This window comes from Amphiura filiformis, chromosome 11, assembly GCF_039555335.1.
Source record: "Amphiura filiformis chromosome 11, Afil_fr2py, whole genome shotgun sequence".
Classification (NCBI taxonomy): Eukaryota; Metazoa; Echinodermata; class Ophiuroidea; order Amphilepidida; family Amphiuridae; genus Amphiura; species Amphiura filiformis.
In genome coordinates, this window is record NC_092638.1 from 37,712,236 (window position 1) to 37,735,783 (window position 23,548).

A 23,548-nucleotide genomic window follows, 5' to 3' on the forward strand; every position below is an offset into this window, starting at 1 on the left:
AGATCGGGACTAGATAAGCAGCATCCTAAAGTAACTTGCTTTTTTGTTAATCCACTAGTTCAGCTCTAAGGAATCTTGATAAGGGTTATAGAGTAGGATTTTGTATGCCTTATCAGTGATTCCCTTCTCATGTTGATACAATGGTGAGATTGATTGTACAAGTTGATTGTGGTACACAAGGCAATCAGAGAAAATAACATTTACTTTTCCAATTTTTAGTACTTTTGAACATTAACAGATTCCTATTGCAGGTACACCATCGTCAAGCTATGGTACTTATCTGGTACTGTGCAGTATCAGGGGAGTACCAATGTAGTACCAGTGAAGTACCACTGCTGGGTGTCTTGTCCAGTTGCAGTATTGGTACTGTGTAGGTACTCTGTGTGTACCTGTCTGGTACCAACGTTGTACCTGTGCAGGCGGTTGCAATAGGAATCTTGTAATGTACTTGTTCTGTTGACTTTCTCTCTTGAATTGCCTGCAAAACTATGATCCACAGGGCCGGGAAAATTTGGTCACCAAAGTCAGCTAGCTAGACTAATGCTTTTTTCATCATCAGTCTATGGCATTATACTTGTTGGTGATTTGTTAGCTAACTTCTACTCATGTAAAGCAAAATCATGTGGTGGGAGGCCAAACAGAGCAGAGCATTTTGACAATTTTCAAATTTCTATGTGAATAAACATAATTGTAAACAAAGTACAAAAACAAGCAGCACAGTGTAGCAAGTTGTAGCAAATGGTAACAACTAATTTGGTCACAATGTGTAGTGTTACCAATCAAACACTATTTATTGCCAGCTAATTTCCATTGGCACAGTTCAACGTTCTCTACATATTACATTTGAGATATAACACCTATCAATGCCGGGTATTAGACTATAAATAATAAATGACAACCTGATGAAGAGTTCTCAAACATCATCTGCTTTCATCTCATTTTTTTTTTTACAAAATTTACTTAAAATGTGAAAGCGAGAACAAAATCTATATTTTAACAGCAACTACACCGCAGGCATGAAATACATCACCACCTTCAGCTCAGACAAGTACAAATGCAGTATTCGCTGGCAAAGTGACGTAATAATCGGATTAACTACCATAGCATTCATAGCAATAGGCGAAAACAATTTCACTAGTGCGTTTACCAGTATCTCTGCATTGAACCATATGCTGATCACTCGCACCTGAATAGTATCTTTGAAAAGAACAGTGTTGTATTCAATCTATGATTGCAGACATACACAGGAGATGAGTGCAACCTGCTTGTAGTGCAGTGCGATATATTCAAAAAAAATTTCACCTATTGCTATGGTATAGTTAATCTGATTATTACGTCACTTAAATTTAATACTGGAACTTACTTTTAGTAACTTTGCTACATTGTGTTTGGAACCACCAGACTTAATCCGGCAACTGACCCATTGGACTCGTCATATGATAGTCATGTGATCAGTATCATCAGTCCAATGGGTCAGTTGCCTGATGAAGTCTGGTGGTTCCAGATGCAACATAGCAAATTGCAAAAAATAAGTTCCAGCATTAGATTTATTTCCCAAACTTTGTTTACAACAACTGGATGACTAAGAAAATTGGCCCATCCTGTGTTCACTCCAGGCCGCGACAAATTTTATCTTTTAGCTTGCCCGATCGGGCAGGCAATATCCAAAAATTGGTTGCCCGAAATTGCCCGAAATTAACCCATATTCCCGGCAACAATTGTCGACAAAGTCACATACCGTACTCATCATGCAGTGCAGTGCATAGTACCGTAAGTGTGCCGAATTTGGCAGTTTCATTCTTACGGAAATCCAATACTTTTCTCAGTTAAGATGATAAATAAATGAGTATTCATGAAATGCATAAAAAATGAACATTTCATTCAATTATTTCACTGTTTGTTTCTTACATGTGGAAAATAATGTGTATTTTATGTGAAATTTTGTCAGTAAAGTCACGGCGATTTACGTATTTACGCCAACCACTAATACATCTCAATCTCAATCATATGCAAATACATGGCCAGCTGGCGTCATTGGCGTCATGATATTTGCACGAAACAGGTTCTATAATTGGCCAAACTTCCAATACGTCACGTAACGGCATTATGTTCATTAGCATATATACATGTATATGTCTGCAAGTCTGGTGTGGGATACGAGTGCCTAGCGAAATTTGAGTTCCATTTCAAGAAGTTTTCTACTTTGTTTTGATGTTTTTTTACTTCTGTGAACACAAGTTGGACAGAAATACTCCATTTTAAATCATCAAGCTTTAATTGGTTTAACTTTAGACTTGCCCGATCGGGCACAGCTCTTCAGAGTTTTAATTGCCCGACAAAAATGTGATTGCCCGGGCTGCTCGGACAGGCGATTTGTGCAGCCTGGTTCACTCTATTTACAACACCCCACCCACCCACACCCGTTTTATATTAAATGAAACAAGCTCCAAAGTTAGATCTGCTCTTGGACATTTTACCAAACATGGAAATCAGCTTTGGCAAAAAATGAAAGAAAGATTAAGACTTTTATATGTTCACATAATCATGTCAAATCTAATAATTTAAATTTGCACCCAGTTGCCTAATCAACACCCATTCAAGTCATTTCACTTCGGGCAAAATCTTAAAATTCAGCATCTCGTCAATGTTGGCACCTACGTGTATACATGTGCAGTGTAATATGTGTTATTTAAGTAGCCAGCACATTTTTTCCCTTAAATTTGGCCTGGTGAAATTTTAGTAGCTAGTAAAGTAGCCTATTCAATTATCACCTTTGTGAAATTGGTCAGTTTGCCAATGGCTAGCTAAGTTAGTTCAGTCCACGCATTAAATTCTGTGCTTTAGTAGTTGGTAAGTCTAGCCTCTCTTAATGGCAAACATAGGTAAACAGATTGTCTTGTCTGAGAGAAAGTAGTGTCTGACCGGTGTCTCATTAATATAGTTATAAATATTTTAGATACTGCTTCTCTCTTTTAGGGATTGCCCTTTTATGGATAGTTGGCTCATTAGTTAGAGCACTCTTGTTATATGCTTGATGTTTACTCTATCCCCCCTCTTGGTTTTAATGAAACAAGCTCAAAATTTAGATCTGCTCTTGAACATATTACCAGAAATCAGCTTTGGCAAAAAGTGGAAGTAACATTTTTAAGGAAAGTTGAACACTGATGGCGCTACTTATCTTAAATCTTGTTTGCATCTTTACAAGGGGTAGACACTTGTATAATGGCATTAAAACATCCTAAACATGAGTAACATATAGCAAGGAAATTTTCCAACTGCTTTTTATCATGAAATGAAAGGAATTACTCATATTTTTGGGTTAAATTAAATTTAAAATATATGTAAATAGCGCCCTCAATTTGCACACAAATATCCAGTTTATAGAATAAACATTACCACAAAAAGACAGAAAAGATAACAAATTTAACTTAAAAATAGCTAAAAATATATGTGTAGGAGACTAGGAGTATATTATTGTGATAGTTATTGAGAAGTCCTGAATTGAAAATTAAGTAATGTTTTGTTAACCATTAATAAATGATCACAACAAACAACCATGACATGTGCAGTGTAAAATGTGCTGTTTAAGTAGCCAGTACGGTTTTTTCCTTAAATTTGGCCTGGTGAAATTTTAGTAGCTAGTAAAGTAGCCTATTCAATTGTCACCTTTGTGAAATTGGTCAGTTTGCCAATGGCTAGCTAAGTTAGTTCAGTCCATGCATTAAATTATGTGCTTTAGTAGTTGGTTAAGTATGGCCTCACTTAAGGCTGGTTCAAAGTGAATATTCAAGGCGAATATTCGACTCGAATACGTTTTGGGCGTCAAAATATATGCGACTTCGAATATAAAACTATGAACCGGAGAAAGATATATTTCTACAATTCACAGCGTTGCCCGACTGTTAACAAGTATTGCCCGTTGACCAAGGTAAGCAAAATTTAGAGAATTTCTTTAACGAAGTTAATAAAATCATAATAGGTAAACTCCATTGAACTATTGTCATGATTTAATGTCTGTATAAATGGGTCTAAATAGGAGCAGTGGCGTAACCAGTGGGGACCGGGGGTGCAAGCTGCCCCCCGTACACAAAAAACGAGAAGAGTCAAAAATTGGGAAGGGGAAAAAGAGGAAAGAAAAAAGAGTATAAATAAATAAATAAATAAATATATAAATATCATCAGATATGATTGAAGCGACGACAAATATGACAGCCCTCACAAGTGTTATATATGAGACCACCCACGGTGACCCACCAAATATATATCTGTCGAGTTCAACAAAATTCAACTCCCACAAATATATTTCCGGTGAATACTTTTTTCATTGGCTGATATCCACTTGAGATCGGTATCATCAAAGTAGTATTGCTCTCATTTCATGATTCATTGAGCAATCAATTTTGGCATTTGACCGAAATACTGGCGTCAAAAGATAAAAAGTCTCGTTCCAAACTTGTGTAGGCCTACATTGCTAGGGCCTAAGTGTGTTTTAATGCCTGATTCACAAATTATAGAAATAAACAAGAATTTATTTTAAAAGAGCATGCAATGATAGGGTACCAACGCTCGTGGTTTTGGTTGTTCTGCATAGTTTATGAAGATATTCATTGCAAAGCGCTATATATCCATTCCTACATAGGCCCTATTACTTATTTTGCCCTCTTAATTATTAATTATAGTTATGAATTTGACTGATAACAACGCATTACATCTTTATTCCGCCCAAAATAACATCGTTTAGGCCTATAGGTGCCAAAAACGTCAAGAATTCCTCTAGTGCGGAAAAAGATGACAAAAATGGGTGAACCTCCATGGCAAACGCATTTTTATATCAATAACCAATGATTTACCACCCCCAGACCCTCACACATCCTCTGCCAGGGCAGATGCATATGGGGACCTAGAACTGGGGCCAAACATTATTTATGTAAAACCGGGGTGGAGGCATAAATCTGAATTTGGAGTTAGACTTTTTTTCTGCAACAGTCGATTTAAATAGAGCTACGTTAATATGGAAACATTCACTTGTACATTTAGGTTATGTTTGTAAGCCTAAATATCATATTATTTGCATAAAACATTACTTACCATCACTACAGCATTGGAATGCTATTGCCTGCCAGGCATTTTCCTTTACTTTCATATCATATAAAAATGGGTACGCTTGTACCGCACTAATAAGGGGGCACACCACTAAATCAATGCGAATCAAAAAGAACGTTTGGACAGTAGGCCTATTTATTGTGGGACATTAGAGCACATCAGAAATATCGAATAGGATTCTGAATACGAAGAATGTCCTTCAAAATAATTATCAAATAATTTGGATTTTTTGAAATTCGCAATGAAATACACATTTTATGGCAAATGATTAAAAATTGATATTTTTTGTTATTTAACAGTACTCGAAGTAAACTTTATAAATCTGATGATTTATACTTATAGTGTATGTAGGTGGGATGAAAAGCCGACAATCAATTGACAATTTTGACCTTTCGTATTGAAGATATGGATTTTTTTTCTCAAAACACCAAAAAAAATTAGGTCTATTTGTGAAAAAAAAATCCATATTATCAATATGAAAGGGCAAAATTTTCAATTGATCGTCGGCTTTTCCTCCCAGCTACATACACTTTAAAAAATATCATTAGATTTATAATATTTACTTCGAGGACTGTTATATATCAATATGTGAAAAAATATCAAATTTTAATAATTTGTCATAAAATTTATATTATATCGTGAATTTCAAAAAATGAAAATTATTTGATATCAGAAGGACATTCTTCGTATTCAGAATGCAATTCGATATGTCTGATGTGCTCTCATGTCCCACAAAAATACTGTCGAAGCGCTCAAAACGCTCATTCCAGATCCCTTAATTTTCATTGGGGATTTTTGAAATCATCGTTAAATCGAGCGATATTCAGGTGACCTCGAACATTTCATATAAATCAATAGTATCTACGCTATCAGTTGCGCGATATTTAATCCGATTCAACTCATATTTTATTCGTTTGCCGTATATATTTTGGCGTCACAAAAGTATTGAAGCGAATATTAAGCCTTCGAATATTCACTATGAACCGACCCTTAATGGCAAACATGGGTAAACAGATTGTCTTGTCTGAGAGAAAGTAGTGTCTGACCGGGTGTCTCACTAACATAGTTATGGGTGATTTAAAATAATGCTATACTCTTTTTTTCAGGGACTGTTTTTTAGTTAAGCTCTATACGCGGATTTAGGGTTTCTCTACCTGAAGTCAATTTGTGCCGAAATTCATTCCCACAATGCAATAAGCGTTTTGCATAACAATAGATACAGTTTGGAGGTTAATCAATATTCTTTGTTATGCAAAACGCATATTGCATTGTGGGAAGGAATTTCGGCACAAATTGATTTCCGGTAGAGAAACCCTAAATCCGCGTATTGAGACCTTTTGCTCTTCATGAATGTGCTTCATGTATGCTCTATTTATCGCTTCCCTTGATGGGGTGTGCAGCCCGAGCTGCAAAACCATAATTCATATTTAGGATTCAATTTTACTCAATTTTGCTCTTTTATGATATTTTTCCCCAAAAAATATGGACACATCTAAGGATTTTTTTGTAAAACTGTAACTCATTTTTACCAATTTGGGATGAATTTCCCAAATGGGCTCCCAGATTTTCTGTGATAAAACCTACCCCATGTTCAGGGATTTATTGCAAAAAAGAAGACTATTTGGCCAGGATGTCCCTCTATACTTCAACATGGAAGTAACCCCATCAATGAGGGGAGCCTTTTGAAATGTCATTCTGGTCCACTTTTTGTGACAATTTCAAGTTCCTGAATGTGGCGATAAAACAGCATCAAGTATACAAACAATCTCAAATATTATGTTTTAGTAATAGGAAACATTCTTTCCAGGAGGCACCATGTCAACAATACCTAGAAAAGTTGCTTTTTGCCTTGTAAACATGGTAAAAGTACCGTAATTTTTCGCCATTTTCTGCGTTTCATTTTCTTCCATCGGCACCAGATCACAACACAGATGAATCAACCTTCCTTCAGTTTTATGTACGCTCTATTAAACCAATCAAGGCTCCTAGGGTGTTTGAAAGTGACGTCAGGCGCAAACTTTTTTATTAGTCTTTTTGATTCTGTCTTGGATTACGGATTGTTTTGCCAGATGTCTCATCTAAGTAAGTGTACATTCTGCATGACTTTTACTGAAAACACACAAAACACTGTTTATGATGTGTATCTTCCACATCTACACAATACTCAATAATGTTGCAAGAAGCAATATCTAATTGCATCATTTGGTGCACATGCTCATTTTTCTAATATGGCCTTAGACAAATATTTTTTTGAAGATTCACTATTTTGGTACTTTTGATGAGGCTTTTCGGAAGTCCTTATTCACCGTGAATGTTTCTTTTATTGCCGATGCATTGGGCTATTCCAGTTGAAATCCACACTACCCCTGTGGAAGATTTTGGAAATATCTTCCACAGGGGGAATATATTATCAAATGTAATTGGTCAGGGTTAATCATTTTGAAATCCATACTCCCCTGTTTTATGGCTTTACCTATATCTTTCACAACTAGAGTGAGTATTTCAAATGGAAGTTACCCAATTGTCTGTTCTATTCAAAACTCATACTCCCTAAGTGGAAGACTTTAGCTTAATCTTCCACAGGGGTAGTCATGGTAGTGTGGATTTGAAATGGAATAGCCCATTATGTGACCTAGATCTAGAGACTACATAATCCATTTCGATCTTGATCTACATGTATACTATGAATAGGCTCTAATGCACATGGTAATGTGAGAGTGCTTATACGCTGGCGAAGTTACGTAATTAATCGGATTAATTACCATAGCAATAGGTGAAAACAATTTTGAACATATCGCGCTGCACTACAAGCAGATTACACTCATCACCTGTGTATGTCTGCAATCATAGATTGAATACAATACTGGTCTTTTCAAAGATACTAATCTTACAGGTGCAATTGATCAGCATGATATGTTTCAATGCAGAGGTACCGCGTGAACGTATCAGTGAAGCGCGGTATATTCAAAAATTGTTTTCACCTATTGCTATGGTATTTAATCCGATTATTACGTAACTTCGCCAGCGTATAGAAGCCACCAACGCCTTCTTGGTTCATCCTATAAATGCTGCATGTAAGCCTTAGGCCAGGTACGGGAAGCTTTTTCAAAGTAAACACACACACATAAATATTTCTGAAGTGCCTAATTTGATATGTGTATCATACTGAATGTGATTGGACTGGAGTGGTCGTAAACAAGTTGTTATGTTGGTAATGATTTTAATTGGAACTGGTAAATATGTATCAACAGAGTAATATACTTTGAAGGGATAAGTTTTCAAAATCTCATAAATATGCAAGGAGGTAGTTGTAGTAGTTTTGAAAGAAAAAGACAATAAAAATGAAGAGAACAGCATAATTACTTCAGGCAATGAAAATAAAACCTGTTCTACAGGCCCGACTGACCTACATTTTTGCATTTCGGGGACAATGATTTGTTAATACACTGTTAGAACATTTAAACCGGTTGGGTAAGGTTTTTACCCAATATTGTGTAAATTTGACCCTACATCAGCTTATTTCCAGTAATTTACCGAATGTTGGGTAAAAAACCATACCCATCCCATGAGGGATGTTCATGGTACCCAGCGGTTGGGTAAAATGGTAATTTTGGTAAAATTACTATTTTTCCCAACCGCTGGATACCACATGCATATCCCTCAAGGATTGGGTCAGGTTGTTTACCTAATATTGGGTAAAATATATACCCAAAAACAATGTTGGGTAAAAAACCATACCCAACCGTTTTTTACGCAGTGTTCTAACAGTGTATGCATGCAAAATCAGCCATTTTTTGGCGAAATCTGATTAAATTTCCTAAAAAAATTGAAGTGAGTGAAAACAAATTGCAACATTATTTATAGATGTTGGGAGATTTCAGGGGTGTGATTCAAAGCTTGTGAATATCCTGAAAATAGTAAAGATCCAGAAAAACGGTGTGAAATTAGGCAAAATACACTAAAACAGGCTGAAAATCAATAGAATAGCATAAATTTTGGCCACAAAAAACAGAAAAATCCAGACAATCACATCCCTGAGATTTTAAAGGCATTTTTAGGGTCATTTGCTAAAACAAACCAAAAAATGCCAGACCCTACATGAAAGGTTCCTCCACCCGGCCCATAGAACAAAGTTCTTTTTTCGCCTTCGCTTTATACATAATACACTTCAATGAGACAGTTGTTATTCAATACTGTCTCCCTACCACATATGATTATAGCCGCTTAGAGCTTAAAATAATATTTTCAAAAATTCATAAATGATAATCTATATGATGCATAAATACGGTGTAGTGTGTCTCCAAATGTTATTACGGTGATTAATAATTCAAGAAGATGAGTGTCTGTTTGAATGATTTGTGGATTATTTTGCATGTTGTGTGAAAAAAAATTGCAAGAAATATTATGTTTTGTATGTAGGTGTGTGTTGGTTTTACTAATGGGCTACTCCCAGTTGAAACCTATACACCCACTATGGAAGACATGACTTTAATCTCCCACACAGGGAGTGTGAATTCCAAATGCGGTTACCTGAATGGGTGATTACATTTGAAATGCGCACACAGTTGTGTGGGTGATTAAGGTCAGGTCTTCACCGACACAGGGGGTGCACATTTCAAATGTAGTCACCCATTCAGGTAACCGCATTTGGAATCCACACTCCCTTTGTAGTCAAGTTAGTTCAATCGTTAAGGCGTTCGACTATGGTGCGAGAGGTTGCGGGTTCGAACCCTGGCGGTGCCTAGTATGCTCTCGTGGAAAATTCAGTTAGCTTGAAATTCCCCATGACAAGGAACTTACTGCTAATTGTCTCGTTGTAACCCGTACGAAACTCGGGGAGTTGATCCTGGTTGCGATGGTTATTTGTGGAATGTCTAGGGTGTGCGCTCTTGAAGTAGCAAAGTCCCTGCTTTGTTGTTAAATGGTTTATGGTATGATGTGTGGGGCCATAGTGGTCAGCGACAACCTGTAAAGTGTGCTGAGGCTTGTGGATCAACGTCTAGGCGTTGTGCCTGTGCATAGCGCAGTATAAATCACTGCTCACTGCTCTTCCATAGGGGGTATGTTGATTTCAACTGGAATAGCCCAAATTTAGATGTAGATCATTGTGAATATTCAAACAGTAACAGAACGTACTGGGACAGTCAAGGGTTAAACCCTACTCTTTTCAAAATTAACTGCAAGCTATACTACTTTTCACCCTGATATGGCAGTGACGTCAACGCATTGAGTTTCGTGCCAGCATCGATGCGGTGTGTCTAAGCGTGTGCGTGCGTACACCAGTCTTAGAGCATCTGCTACTGCACCTGAAGTGCGCACTGACATCATTGCCACATCAAGGTGAAATATGTTATACATACAGATATGGCTCACAGGACTGACAGCTTAACATCCTCTCCTAAGGATGGAATGCTGGGGCTGCTGGCTCGCGGGTAGTGGTTCGGGACCCGTGGGGGTGCTCCGGTGGATGGAGTGGGCGGTGGTGGTGGTCAGGGCTTCATCCGGGTCTTTACACTGGTAGAGGGAGCTGGGGTGCTGTTGGAGTGTTTTTCGGCTGACCCGTGTTTGCCTGCTGGTAGCATGTCTTGGGCGCAGGGATGTTCTTTTCCATTCAGTTATGTCCCTGCGCTTCTGTTTCTTGTTCTTGGATATGCTGGGTCAGATCTGACGTTGCTTCAGCTTTGGCCCAAGATACCTTAATCCATTGTGTTTTGTCATAAAAAAAATTTAAAAACTTTTTCTCTACTGTTTGTATATTTCCTTGATGCTTCTGATGTAATGTGCAATCATATGACCTATGCCTTAAATGATGTTTTTATTGTATTGCTCTTGATGTAATTTGTTGTAATATGTGCAATCGTATGATATAATGTTTTACATGCCGTTTTTATTGTGTATTATATGTATGGCCTTGTGCCACCTGGGAACCAAGGGAGAACAGTGCCAGTGCATTGATTGGTCACCCCAGGTTAAATAAGAAATAAATAAATAAATAAATAAATAATACTCCTATGGTTCATTCACCCAATTCTAAATGTACCACGGGTAAGAGTAGAAAAATTCTAATGTTGACAATTAAATTCAAGACTTTTATGCACAATGCCAATACCCCAGCAAGTTGGCACTATCGAGAATTGAACCTAGGACCTCAGCACCAAAGGTAAGTAAAGTAACACTAACTATTATGCCACACTCTCCCCACACCAAATATTTCTGAAGTGCCTAATTTGATATGTGTATCATACTGAATGCGATTGGAGTGGAGTCGCTGTAAACAAGATGTTATAAGTTGATAATGGTTTTACCGTACTGACGCCTTGAGTATAGTCCCACCTTCGAGTAAAGTCCCACCCCAAATTTTCGAAAAATTTCAGAAATTAAAAAATTTTGGAGTGTCCCAGGACCTAAACCTAAATGCTAGGATCATTCATGGTTGACCTAAAAAAAAAAAAAAAAAAAAAAAAAATTTCAAGATGTTTTGTATTTTTAATATGAAAATTGATAATTTGTATTCATGTCATACTCTATTAATGATTTCAAAATGCATTAGCATTTTTTTTTTTTTTAAATTCGAGTATAGTCCCACCCCCAATTTTGAAAAATGTTCACCCAAAAACGGGGTGGGACTATACTCGCGTCAGTACGGTAATTAGAAATGACTTTTTTGCCCTTAGCCAATTCCTCAGCAAGTTGCCACTACCGAGAATTGAACCCAGGACCTCAGCAACAATGGTAAGTAAAGTAACCCTAACTATATGCCACACTCTCCCCACACCAAAACATGAAGCTACTCACTTCTCTCCTTTAATGCGCTAACAATGTAAAGTTGTTCACAAATGAATAATGCGAACAAAATATATTCCATCCCCATTTCTAGATCACGACCAGGGCCTCGTGCTCCAGATACCTACCTCCCATTTCTGCATCATTATTTTGCACCATTTTCCCAACCACCAGTTTCCTGCTTATAGCTATCGCATTTAAGCAAGCAAAAAACGCCTTTGGACAAAAATAGCCCGCGCATTACCTTAAAATTCTTTGCTCTTATTACTGCAAAAGGTCATAACAAACATGATGCGCCACAAGGCAAACTCTCACAACAACGAAGACAAAAATGCTTTACTTCCTTCAGATTGCAGGTAATCGAATTTCAAACTAATGCATGTTCTTCCTTTAAATTTCTTTTTTTTATCGTCCGCCCTTTACACATCTCAGCGGGATTATATTTGTCAAATCGCAGACCAGACAAGACTGGCATGGTTGGACACTAGGAAGTGAATACCATTATAACAGATTGTCAGCAAATGGGCTATTCCAGTTGAATTACAAATGGAATAGCCCAATATGATAAACTTGTGCGACACACAATGATAAAAGCAATGAGTAATTCCAGTTGAATTACATACACCCCTATGACAGACATGACCTTTTCAATCTCCCACACACAGGGTGTAGATTTCAAAGTGGAGTCCCCATACAGGTAACCTTATTTGAAATCTGCACTCCATACGTGGAACATTACGGTCATATCTTTCATACATTGTGTAGGGGGTGTATGGATTTCAACTGGAATAGCCCCAATGGGAATTCTCACGACTGATTGCTTTTGGAAGAGTGGTGAGGCTTTTATTAATACAATGGCAAAATAATTGTAAAATTTCATGAATGTTGTTGACATGATGTGATTTGCAGTGGCAGCACCAGGATTTTTTTTGGGGGGGAGCATTGGGGGCAAAGTGAATTTCAGTGAAATACACCTCCCCCTGCCCCATGCCAATACACCTCCCCCTGCCCCATGCCAAACCATTGCCCGGGGTGCAGCAGGCGATCATATAAGTATTTTTTTTATTTATCAAGCAAACCATAATAAGCTACAATCTTACATCTATTCCATGCTACTTTCAATAGCGTAACACGTAGAAGTTTATACATGTCGCATTGGCGAAAGAAATCTCAAGATCTCACAATTGTAGTGTCTCTTTCACAAGTAAAGACATAAGCCAGCGCTCTGTTTGGACAAGTGCAATTTAACACAGCAAAATTTTGAATTGCCTCGCTGACTTGAACAAGAGAAGCAAACCATAGATCTATGTGGTCATAGTCAGCCATACAAATATTTCTATCAAAACACGTCTATTGATCTGCACCGTGTATTTCCACCTGTACGAGACAGAACTCCTCAGTGAGGTTTTCTTAGATAAACTTAATTCATTTGGAATTGTCTTGTTTATGTCGATCTGTATGCCATGCCACTTCAGTTTGATTGGTAAAATATCTCTCACACACACAACATCATTCCAAGGATGTAGCTCTTATAATATGGGTGCAGTACCCTGATCAGAGTACATCCAACATTACCATCACAGCCAGGATCAGCCCCTCCCCCATTTAGCATCTCTTACAAACATACGGTAGAACCATGCACAGATACGATACTACACAGAAACTGTCATTTGACAAGTTAGAATTTCTTGTACAAATACTATTTCTATTCATGCACCTGGTAAATCATGTGAAAACCAGTCTGAGTAGAGTGATTGTGTACACACATTGGCAAAAGAAATCTCAAGATCTCACAATTGTAGTGTCTCTTTCACAAGTAAAGACATAAGCCAGCGTTCTGTTTGGACAAGTGCAATTTAACACAGCAAAATTTTGAATTGCCTCACTGACTTGAACAAGAAAAGCAAACCATAGATCTATGTGGTCATAGTCAGCCATACAAATATTTCTATCAAAACACGTCTATTGATCTGCAGTGTATTTCCACCTGTACGAGACAGAACTCCTCAGTGAGGTTTTCTTAGATAAACTAGCAGATACCCTATACAAGTATATACCTAGGGAGAGCCATTGAGTAATTGAATAGCCTGCCGATAGCCTGGTCATATACGATGCCTTTTAACAAGGGGCTACTTAAGGAAACAGAGAGAGCCATTTATCAAGCTGGTTCAATGGCGGACTATCCGACTTGATTGAGAATGGCTGCTTGTTCAGACGGTAAATTGGCCAATTGTTTTCAGGTAGATGTCATTTACCTTTACAGCCTGCTTGCATAATTCATTTGGAATTGTCTTTTTAAAATTGTTTATGTCTGTCTGCCACATCAGTTTGATTGGTAAAATATCTCTCTCACGCACACACAACATCATTCCAAGGATGTAGCTGCTATACAGGTGCAGTACCCTGATCAGAGTACATCCAACATTACCATCACAGCCAGGATCAGCCCTTCCCCCATTTAGCACAGCAAAATTTTGAATTACCTTGCTGACTTGAACAAGAAAAGCAAACCATAGATCTATGTGGTCATAGTCAGCCATACAAATATTTCTATCAAAACAGGTCTATTGATCTGCACCGTGTATTTCCACCTGTACAAGACAGAACTCCCCAGTGAGGTTTTCTTAGATAAACTAGCAGATACCCTATACAAGTATATACCTAGGGAGAGCCATTGAGTAATTGAATAGCCTGCCGATAGCCTGGTCATATACGATGCCTTTTAACAAGGGGCTACTTAAGGAAACAGAGAGAGCCATTTATCAAGCTGGTTCAATGCCAGACTATCCGACTTGATTGAGAATGGCTGCTTGTTCAGACGGTAAATTGGCCAATTGTTTTTAGGTAGATGTCATTTACCTTTACAGCCTGCTTGCATAATTCATTTGGAATTGTCTTGCTTATGCTTGTATGCCACTTGACTTTGATTGGCAAAATATAGATCACCAAAAAAATTATTTTGAATTTGTTTTGATAGCAGAATTGTTATGCAAACAAACAATATCAGCTGGACAAATATTAACCAAAAAAGATGCCAGATGTGGATCTATTTGTCAAAATTCCAAGACTTTTCAAGAGTCTGTGGGAGCCCAACATTCAACTTGGTTCATATAGTTCAGATTCAAACACTGATAAACGCCATTATCCCCAGACACTGAAATAAAGAAACCCTCACACCAATTTTTAGACCTCTTGTCAGTCCACTCTGTATGCTTGACTGACATAGAATGAGTCCTTAGCGACAAACTAGCGCTGAGGGCCTGCCCGCGAAACTATCATGTGACTTCACTACGGAAGGCAATTTCAAAAAATGATGATACTTTTACAAGGCAAAAAGTAACTTTTCTAGGCTTTGTTGACATGCTGCCTTCAGGAAAGAAAGTTTCCAATTACTAAGACCCTAACTTTTGAGATGGTTTGTATGTTTGAAGGTACAAAATTAACCATAAGGCATGCTGTTTTCAGAAATTTACTTGTTGAAATAAGTCAAGAAATGAAGACAAGACACAATGATCCAAAATCTCAAGGAAGATGCAAATTCAAAAGTTGTAGTTTACTGCATTGGATTCTCTATTGATTTGTACATAAAGCATTACAAGGAGAGAACTATATATAAGCATTGTAGGTGGATAGGCTTTCACGACGGGATTCCATAACAACTGATTTTTATTCAGGTGTGCAGTCGCATTGGGCTTTCCATTAATTATAACATTAAAATGTAACTTTTGATTTTGTTCCTCTCATGTGTTTTAGGTCACTGTTTCTTTAATTCTCAACCGATTTCAACAATTTGAGGTCTTAAATCAGAGTTGACGGGTGTAGGTATTGGCTGCTGGTGTTAATTTTGACATATTTATCTTTATAGGATATACAGGGGTGAGCATAACTGGTACCTTATTTCTTTATCGGTCTGTAGACTCTGTACTCTGTACATTTCCTTACAAAAAGGAAGAAAAAACGAACAAACAAACCTCTCCAGCACTTACCACTTTATAGCTGCCATACTGTGATGCTAGGTGAAGTGGCGTTTCCCTGTCTATGGACGGTTCATTAGGGTCTGCACCGGATCTTAGTAGCAGGGACACAGGCTCTATTTTGCCCTGCCATGCAGCATAGTGAAGGGGACGCATAGCTGTGGTAGAAAACAAAAAAAGACATTGAATTTTAAGAAATTTATAATTCTGTAGTTTGTTAGGGCCTGCATAAGATCTTAGCAGCAGGGACACAGGCTCTATTTTGCCCTGCCATGCAGCGTAGTGAAGTGGACGCATAGCTGTGGTTGAAAACAAAAGAGAGACATAGAATTTTAAGAAATTTATTATTTTAATTAATTCTGTAGTTTGTTAGGGCCTGCATAAGATCTTAGCAGCAGGGACACAGGCTCTATTTTGCCCTGCCATGCAGCGTAGTGAAGTGGACGCATAGCTGTGGTTGAAAACAAAAGAGAGACATAGAATTTTAAGAAATTTATTATTTTAATTAATTCTGTAGTTTGTTAGGGTCTGCATAAGATCTTAGCAGCAGGGACACAGGCTCTATTTTGCCCTGCCATGCAGCATAGTGAAGGGGACGCATAGCTGTGGTAGAAAACAAAGAAAGATATAGAATTTTAAGAAATTTATAATTCTGTAGTTTGTTAGGGCCTGCATAAGATCTTAGCAGCAGGGACACAGGCTCTATTTTGCCCTGCCATTCAGCGTAGTGAAGTGGACGCATAGCTGTGGTTGAAAACAAAAGAGAGACATAGAATTTTAAGAAATTTATTATTTTAATTAATTCTGTAGTTCGTTAGGGTCTGCACCACATCTTAGCAGTAGCGACGCATGCTGTACTTTGCCTTGCCATGCAGCATAGTGAAGGGGACAGATAGCTCTAGTAGAAAACTAAGAATTTTATCAAATTGATTATCTTAATTTGTTCTAAAGTTTGTTAGAGTCAGTAAAAGGGACACATAGCTGTTAGAAAACAAAGAAAGATATAGAATTTTATTCAAATTGATTGTTTCAATTAATTCTATAGTTCATTGTGGTCTTCATCAGATCTTAGTAGCATTGACAGAAGCTTACTTTGACCTGCCATGCAGAGTAGTAAAGGGGACTCATGGCTGTTAGAAAACAAAGAAAGATATAGAATTTTATTCAGATTGATTGTTTTAATTAGTTCTGTAGTTTATAGGATCAGCACCAGATCTTAGTAGCATTGACAGGGGCTTTACTTTGACCTGCCATGCAGAGTAGTAGGGCCTAAACAAAAATGTTGTTTGATTGGCGTAAAACGACCGACCCTAAAAATAGGTCCGACCCTAGACTTTTTTTAATCAAAATTTAAAAAAAAAATAATAAGAAAAAGTTCCAAGGCATTTATCATACACAATTTAAAGCTTAAAATGTGTGTTTAAAAAATTGCCGACCGACCTAACCTAATTTTTTTTTATGTTACGCCAATCAAACAATTTTCTTTTTTAGGCCTAAAGGGAATGCATAGCTGTAGTAGAAAACAAAGACAGACAATCTTAAGTTTTAGTCAAATTGATAGTTTTAATTCATAATTCATTACGGCCTCCACCCTTTTATACTTTTTATACTCAATTTGTCTCTGATCAGGTGACTAGAATGTGCCTTTTACTTGATCATTATCCAATACTTGTCAGTTTCATTGTAATAATTGCAGCCATCAAGTACGTCACACACAGACAGGGAAACAGAAGTAACTAAATGCACAGACAAAGTAATACATTTAAATTACAAAAATGATAAGGGCATATTCTACAACTTAAAAGCCTTTGAATGACTTTTCAATTAGGCTATCTTAATAGTTAGTCTTAAAGCTCCTCAAAGTATGAAAACCTAATGCAGAATGCAGTTTTTTTAGAGTTTTTAAAAAAAAATTTTTATCAGGGAATGCTGGGGAGGTAACAGACTCGCTGTGGAGGAGGTGTAGCGATCCCCCTATAGCAACATCACATGGTGGAGTCTGGCCCAATTGCCAATAAAAGAGAGATGGGCACTCCGATTACTGTTTACACAGGATCGTCTCCTTTACCTTTACCTTTTAAGGACAAAAGAAGAAGCAGGTTTGTTTTCGGTAGCGTGCAGACATTGCTTGCTGATGGCCATTTTTTGCGTGTTGCTTTAAAAAAAATAATATTTGTATTACAAAATCATTAAAACCAAAAAAGGGGGGAAAAGAAAAACAAAAGAAATAATTTACGACCAGCAATTAAACTATGACACCTCTGTTACAATTTCTAAATGAAACATTTGATTTTTTTCTGTTTTATCTTTTTAATAAATTTTAAAAGGATGCCAATAGTGTTGTTCTTGTATTATTCAAATAAAATAAAAAATACATCATTGCGCATTGCATTTATTTGTATTCATAAAGTAAAATAAAAAAATGCATTGTGCATCACACTCTTTAGACCTGCTACTAGAAACAAACTTGGTTGGTTTTTTTGCCTAACGTACAACTTATCATCCATCAAGTGGAACTGCGGGAACAGGTGTGACAGTCAGAATTAATAGGTACATTTTCACGGGAAAATTTTCTGGACACGTGACACCCATGGGCACAGACATATTAGCATTATGGAATGTGACCCCGAGCACAGCGGGTGTTCTTCCAATGTATTTGAATAGGAAGAATTCCTCCTTTGATGCAAAATAAGTTACTTGTCGCAAGTTAATGTTATGGTAAGAGTTTCCGTAGATAAACATTTTTTTCCGTAGATAGATATTTTTGAAATTACGTTTTGATGATATTGTGAAAAAATTAAGATAACATAATATTCAATAAATTTGCAATGCACAAATTTCTATCAAAATTGCGGTCAAAAATACTATTCCAATTCAAAATTACTAAGACGAGGTAATAGCGAGGTCACCGCCGGGGGTCAGAGATCAGGCTTGAGGTTACACTCACATTGATACGCATTGGTCACGTGTCCAGAAAATTTTCCCGTGAAAATTTACATATTTATGTTGACTGTGTGAAGTGCAATTTAAATCACAGCTATAACACCACAGTGTTCAGTTTTACAGTGTACAGAGGTTCAGTTTTACATGTAGGATGCAGAAGAAAAAATGGAGAACCCAGGGAAAAACCTTTGAGGAAGGTCATGGATCAACAACTATGCTCACTTACAGCACTGCAGGGATTCGAACCCGGGACGCAGTATAAAGGTATAAACATTGTGCTCTTCAATCATATTTTCAGATGAAGTGCTTTAAATTGCCACAGGGGAAACAGGTAATAAATTGCACAAATAGCGCATGATGATTTCATATGAAGTGCCTCACTCCTTCCTATCTCTCACTGAAATTGTTGGTTTATCTGCAAGATCACAGACGAAAAATCATAATGATAAAACCACATTGTGTGCCATAAAGCACCTAATAATATTTCTCCAATCGCTAATTCGCACAAATCTACGCCAGGCATTACAATTTCATGTGAAGTATTAACCAGCCTCCTATCCCATTGCCATCAGCAATGTCACTGTCAATCACCAGACTCATAAATCAGCTCAAATCGACTCAGATTTAGCCTCATTGTGCACGTTTCCCAGTCTCAATTAGTAGATTTACACTTGATCCTTTTATCATGGATTCTAGTGCATGGGGGGATAATACCTTACAGCGCTGTGGAGGATTTCTGACTCCAGTTTAGCTGAAGTGAAGACTTATGTAGCAACTGGAGAATTTGATGCATTAAGGCAACTAACTGTCAAGGCTCAGAAATGTGTTAAATAAAAAACTATTCATGTACAACATACAAAAGCATACATAAGGGGAAGAGTCGAGGAAGCTAAAAATAAACACAGATTTTGGGAAAATTAACCATTTTGGGAAAAAATCACACAAAAAATGTTTTCTCTTTTTTTGAACTTGCAAATATGTTTGAGAGTTATTATGAAATGGACAAAAAATAATTAGAGAGAAAGAAGGAGATGGAGATAGAGAATGAAGGAGAAGGAAACAGGGAATGAAAAAGACAGAGACAGGGAATGAAAAAGACAGAGACAGGGAATGAAAAAGACAGAGACAGGAATGAAAAAGACAGAGACAGGGAAGGGGAGAGAGATAACAGTGCGTCTTGTCTCAGCCAAGGGTAACATCATGAGCACATTTTGCAGTGGCAATTACAAATCGCGGGCACTAAACCTAAACCTGTCGGGTGTATACACACATGTAAAAGAGGGTGGTTTGCCCACACATTCAAGTTGGAGATGTAACCGTGACAGCACTCTCAACTTAAGACAAGACATGGTATATAAGACAGAGATAGAGATAGCGGGCTTGTTTTCATTTAAAATGACCCACTAACCAAAAATATTTTCTGAGCAGCGGGCCTTCTGATTAACAGGCCCTTTGCAGAATCAAACCCTCTATTCAGACAACCGGGTCTTCTGAGTGACGGGCTGCACCTAGTTGAATGCATGTTTATAGTAATAAAATAGCACTTACAACCTTCTTGTATTCAACTGTCTAAGCACCACTTGCCAAATTCTACCACATTTCTACCCTTAACAGATCTTTCCATGATTCAATGAAATATTCAAAATCACTGACAGGTTGGTCTGATTTGATCAATCGCTTTCCCTAAAACTTCACTATCCTATGGACATATAAATTTCTATTGTATGAAATATGAAAAATTTTGTATGGGGATGTACCACATAGACTTTCGGATGCTGACTTTTTCTTTAAATACTTTTTGTTATTTTTTCCACCAATATAAGTATACCATTTTTTTACAAAAAGCACCAAAATTTGCCCAAATTGAGTGCTTTTAAGGGCACTTTTGCCCAAGGGGCATTAGTCTCACCTGAAAATCCACACATAATTGCCGAAAAGGTACCCTGCTAAAGGCACATCCCCGTACACCTTCAACCAGGAAGAACCTCCCCTTCCCGATGTATATTACTTCAATACTTGTACTACATGTATTTGCATGCACACAGATGATTATTGCCATTGTTGAAACAAGGTTAAAATTAATTTTCAAAATTAAGTTTTCCAGTTATTCTGTTACCAATACACAAGCCTGTTTACTCTAATCAGGCAGTGGTATTAAGAATGAAAAATTGCTTGAAAAAATATCAATTTCAAATCCCGTAATAATTTATCAAATTCATAAATCATAGTTTATCCCATACTCCAAACTTTTAAATATTAATAAATTTCAAACTGCTATAATCATTCATTTTATAGAGGTTATTCCCCATGGCATGTTGTGGGTACAAATTGTGTTGGCTAACTACCTACAGAGTGCAGTGTCTCGTGCATCTATTAATGTCAACCAGACTATCCATTCATGAGATATAGCATACAGAGGTATAGACAAATCCAATTTCACGCATTCCTACACCTCAATGGCAGCCATAGCCGCGACGGGGACCCAGCTATCTCACCTAAAATGTGAAATGATGCGGCCTTGAAGGGTATTTTAAACTGCATTTTTATGAGTGTTACACGTAGACAAAAGAATGGTGACAGTTTACAGCACAAAAGAATCTAACATCGAATTTTAAGCGGGTTTAATCCACCCAATTGGGCACTCACAACACCTGTTTGGTGCATGCGGGGACCCTATAATGGCCGACCAAATCCTGACCATGACTTGGCTCGTTGGATTCATCTATATATGTACGTGCGTACATACATTGCAAGAATAGTATGCCTCACCTCAAGATGGAGGCATACAAACACATTTCACATTTGATGAAATATTCACCAATTTAGGGACCGTTCACAAACACTTGTTAGGGGGGCCTGATGCAAAAAGGGGGCCCTGAAAATTTTTGACCCCCCTAAGGGGGGCCGTGAAAAAAATGACCACAAATTTTCCTGGGAAAATTGAGTTTACATGCTTTTCTATGGATAATTTTCATGTCAAAAAGGGGGGGGGGGCCCTGAAATTTTTGAGGTCTGTAAAGGGGGGGGGGGGGGGACATTTTCGCGAGTAATTTTTTTGCATCAGGCCCCCTTACAAGTGTTTGTGAACGGTCCCTTAGTAACCACAGTAAAAGAAGTCCTTTCATTAAACGCTTTCAAATAATTATGAAATATCATAAATTAATTAAATCTTGTTCCTACTCCATTGAAAGTAACCATAGAATGGTCAGCCGTAAACCTATTCATATAATTACAAGCATTCTATCTGCACAGAAGCTTTATTAATTTTCACTAACTGCTTAAAAATTAACTTGGTGAGAATAACTCTAGGCATTTTGAACTGCCCATACTTTAATATTTGATGCTATTAAATAACCACTTTAAATATGTATTTAGTCCAGTGATGTAACAAGTCTCCAAAAACTCAGGTTGAATCAAGATATTTGGACTAATTTTTAGCTCAAGTCAAGTTACTTTTAAGTGACTTGACTTGAAAGTCACTGTACCAATTCAATAGCATAAAGTCACTGGATATATCACTCAAGTCATTTGCCTCATTTTACCTCGAGTCACAAGCCATGACTTGTTACAACTTTGATTTTATCCTTCTGCATTTACAACAAACTTTAGATTGTTTTCAACCATAACTTCATGATGAAAATTACATTTCTTTGTGCCATGGTAGATGCAAACCTGTGTAATGACCTGTGTAAGCTCCGTATAAATGCACAACAAAAGTTAGATCAGGTCTAACATTAGACCTGGTCTAACTATGGAGCTTATTATTAGACTTACAGAGGAATTCCTTTAATCTTTTCTTTACTCCTAGCAAAGTCCAAAATTAAAGTGCACCCATCTAATAATATTAAGCTTCATGTATTGCCCTTAACAGGATCTGCAATAATAAAGAATAAGGTATGTAAATACTTAAAAAGTTCCTTCTCCGTAGGTCTACTCTCCATAGTTAGACCAGGTCTACAGTTAGACCCGGTCTAACTAGTGTTTGTGCATACGGACCTAAGGTTTTCCTTTTGGGTTAGTATTCCCTCCCCCTAGCACCCTCCATATCACCCCACCCCACCCTCATCAATTTGTAACACATTACCTCTGTTATCTTTAATATCCACTGCAATATAATGTGTATCCAACAGCGCAGCCAAGATTGCACAGTTGCCATTGAGAGCAGCATGGTGGAGGGCTGAAAACCTGCAGAAAAGATAAAGAAAATACAAGTTTTGTTACTTATTAATGTCGTATTAATTTGCGAACATAGTGTCATTACATTTAAGTTTGGAGAACCTCAATTTCATGAATCCATAAATTCAGAATTTACAATCAATCAATCAATCAAACATTTACATCCAGAAGATGTTCAGATGTCTTGGACTTTATGCAGTGAATCTGATTTTTACACATAATATGGCCCTATAAAAGGAAAATTTAACAATAATAATTTTATTTAACAAAATGTTTATTATGATATTAATTTATATTTGCAAAGTAAAAATTTATTTGCTGGAAATAAATAAAGATTTTTTTGTCTCTTCTTCTTCCACAAGTATGTTGTCTAGATGTTAAGCAAGTGAATGAAATCTAAAAGCCTGACGGTCATTCTATATCTCTAGTTACACAGTCTCTTTTCCAAAGCCCCTCAAATACGGAAACACTAGAACATATCCTTACAAGAGTAAGTCCACCCACATGGAAATGACAGCCAGTTGTTCAAATTAATTAAAGAATACTAGAAGAACATAGGTTGGTGAACA

At 37.2% G+C, this 23,548-nt stretch overlaps 1 protein-coding gene across 1 annotated transcript in view; it reads right to left on the minus strand.

Annotated features, from left to right (window-relative positions):
• LOC140163662 (uncharacterized) overlaps window positions 1-23,548 on the minus strand; it is a 384,359-nt gene that overhangs the window by 254,796 nt on the left and 106,015 nt on the right. Inside the window, 2 exon segments of the mRNA XM_072186977.1 lie at window positions 15,873-16,018; window positions 22,888-22,988. Of these exon segments, the coding sequence (XP_072043078.1) occupies window positions 15,873-16,018; window positions 22,888-22,988 (247 nt within the window).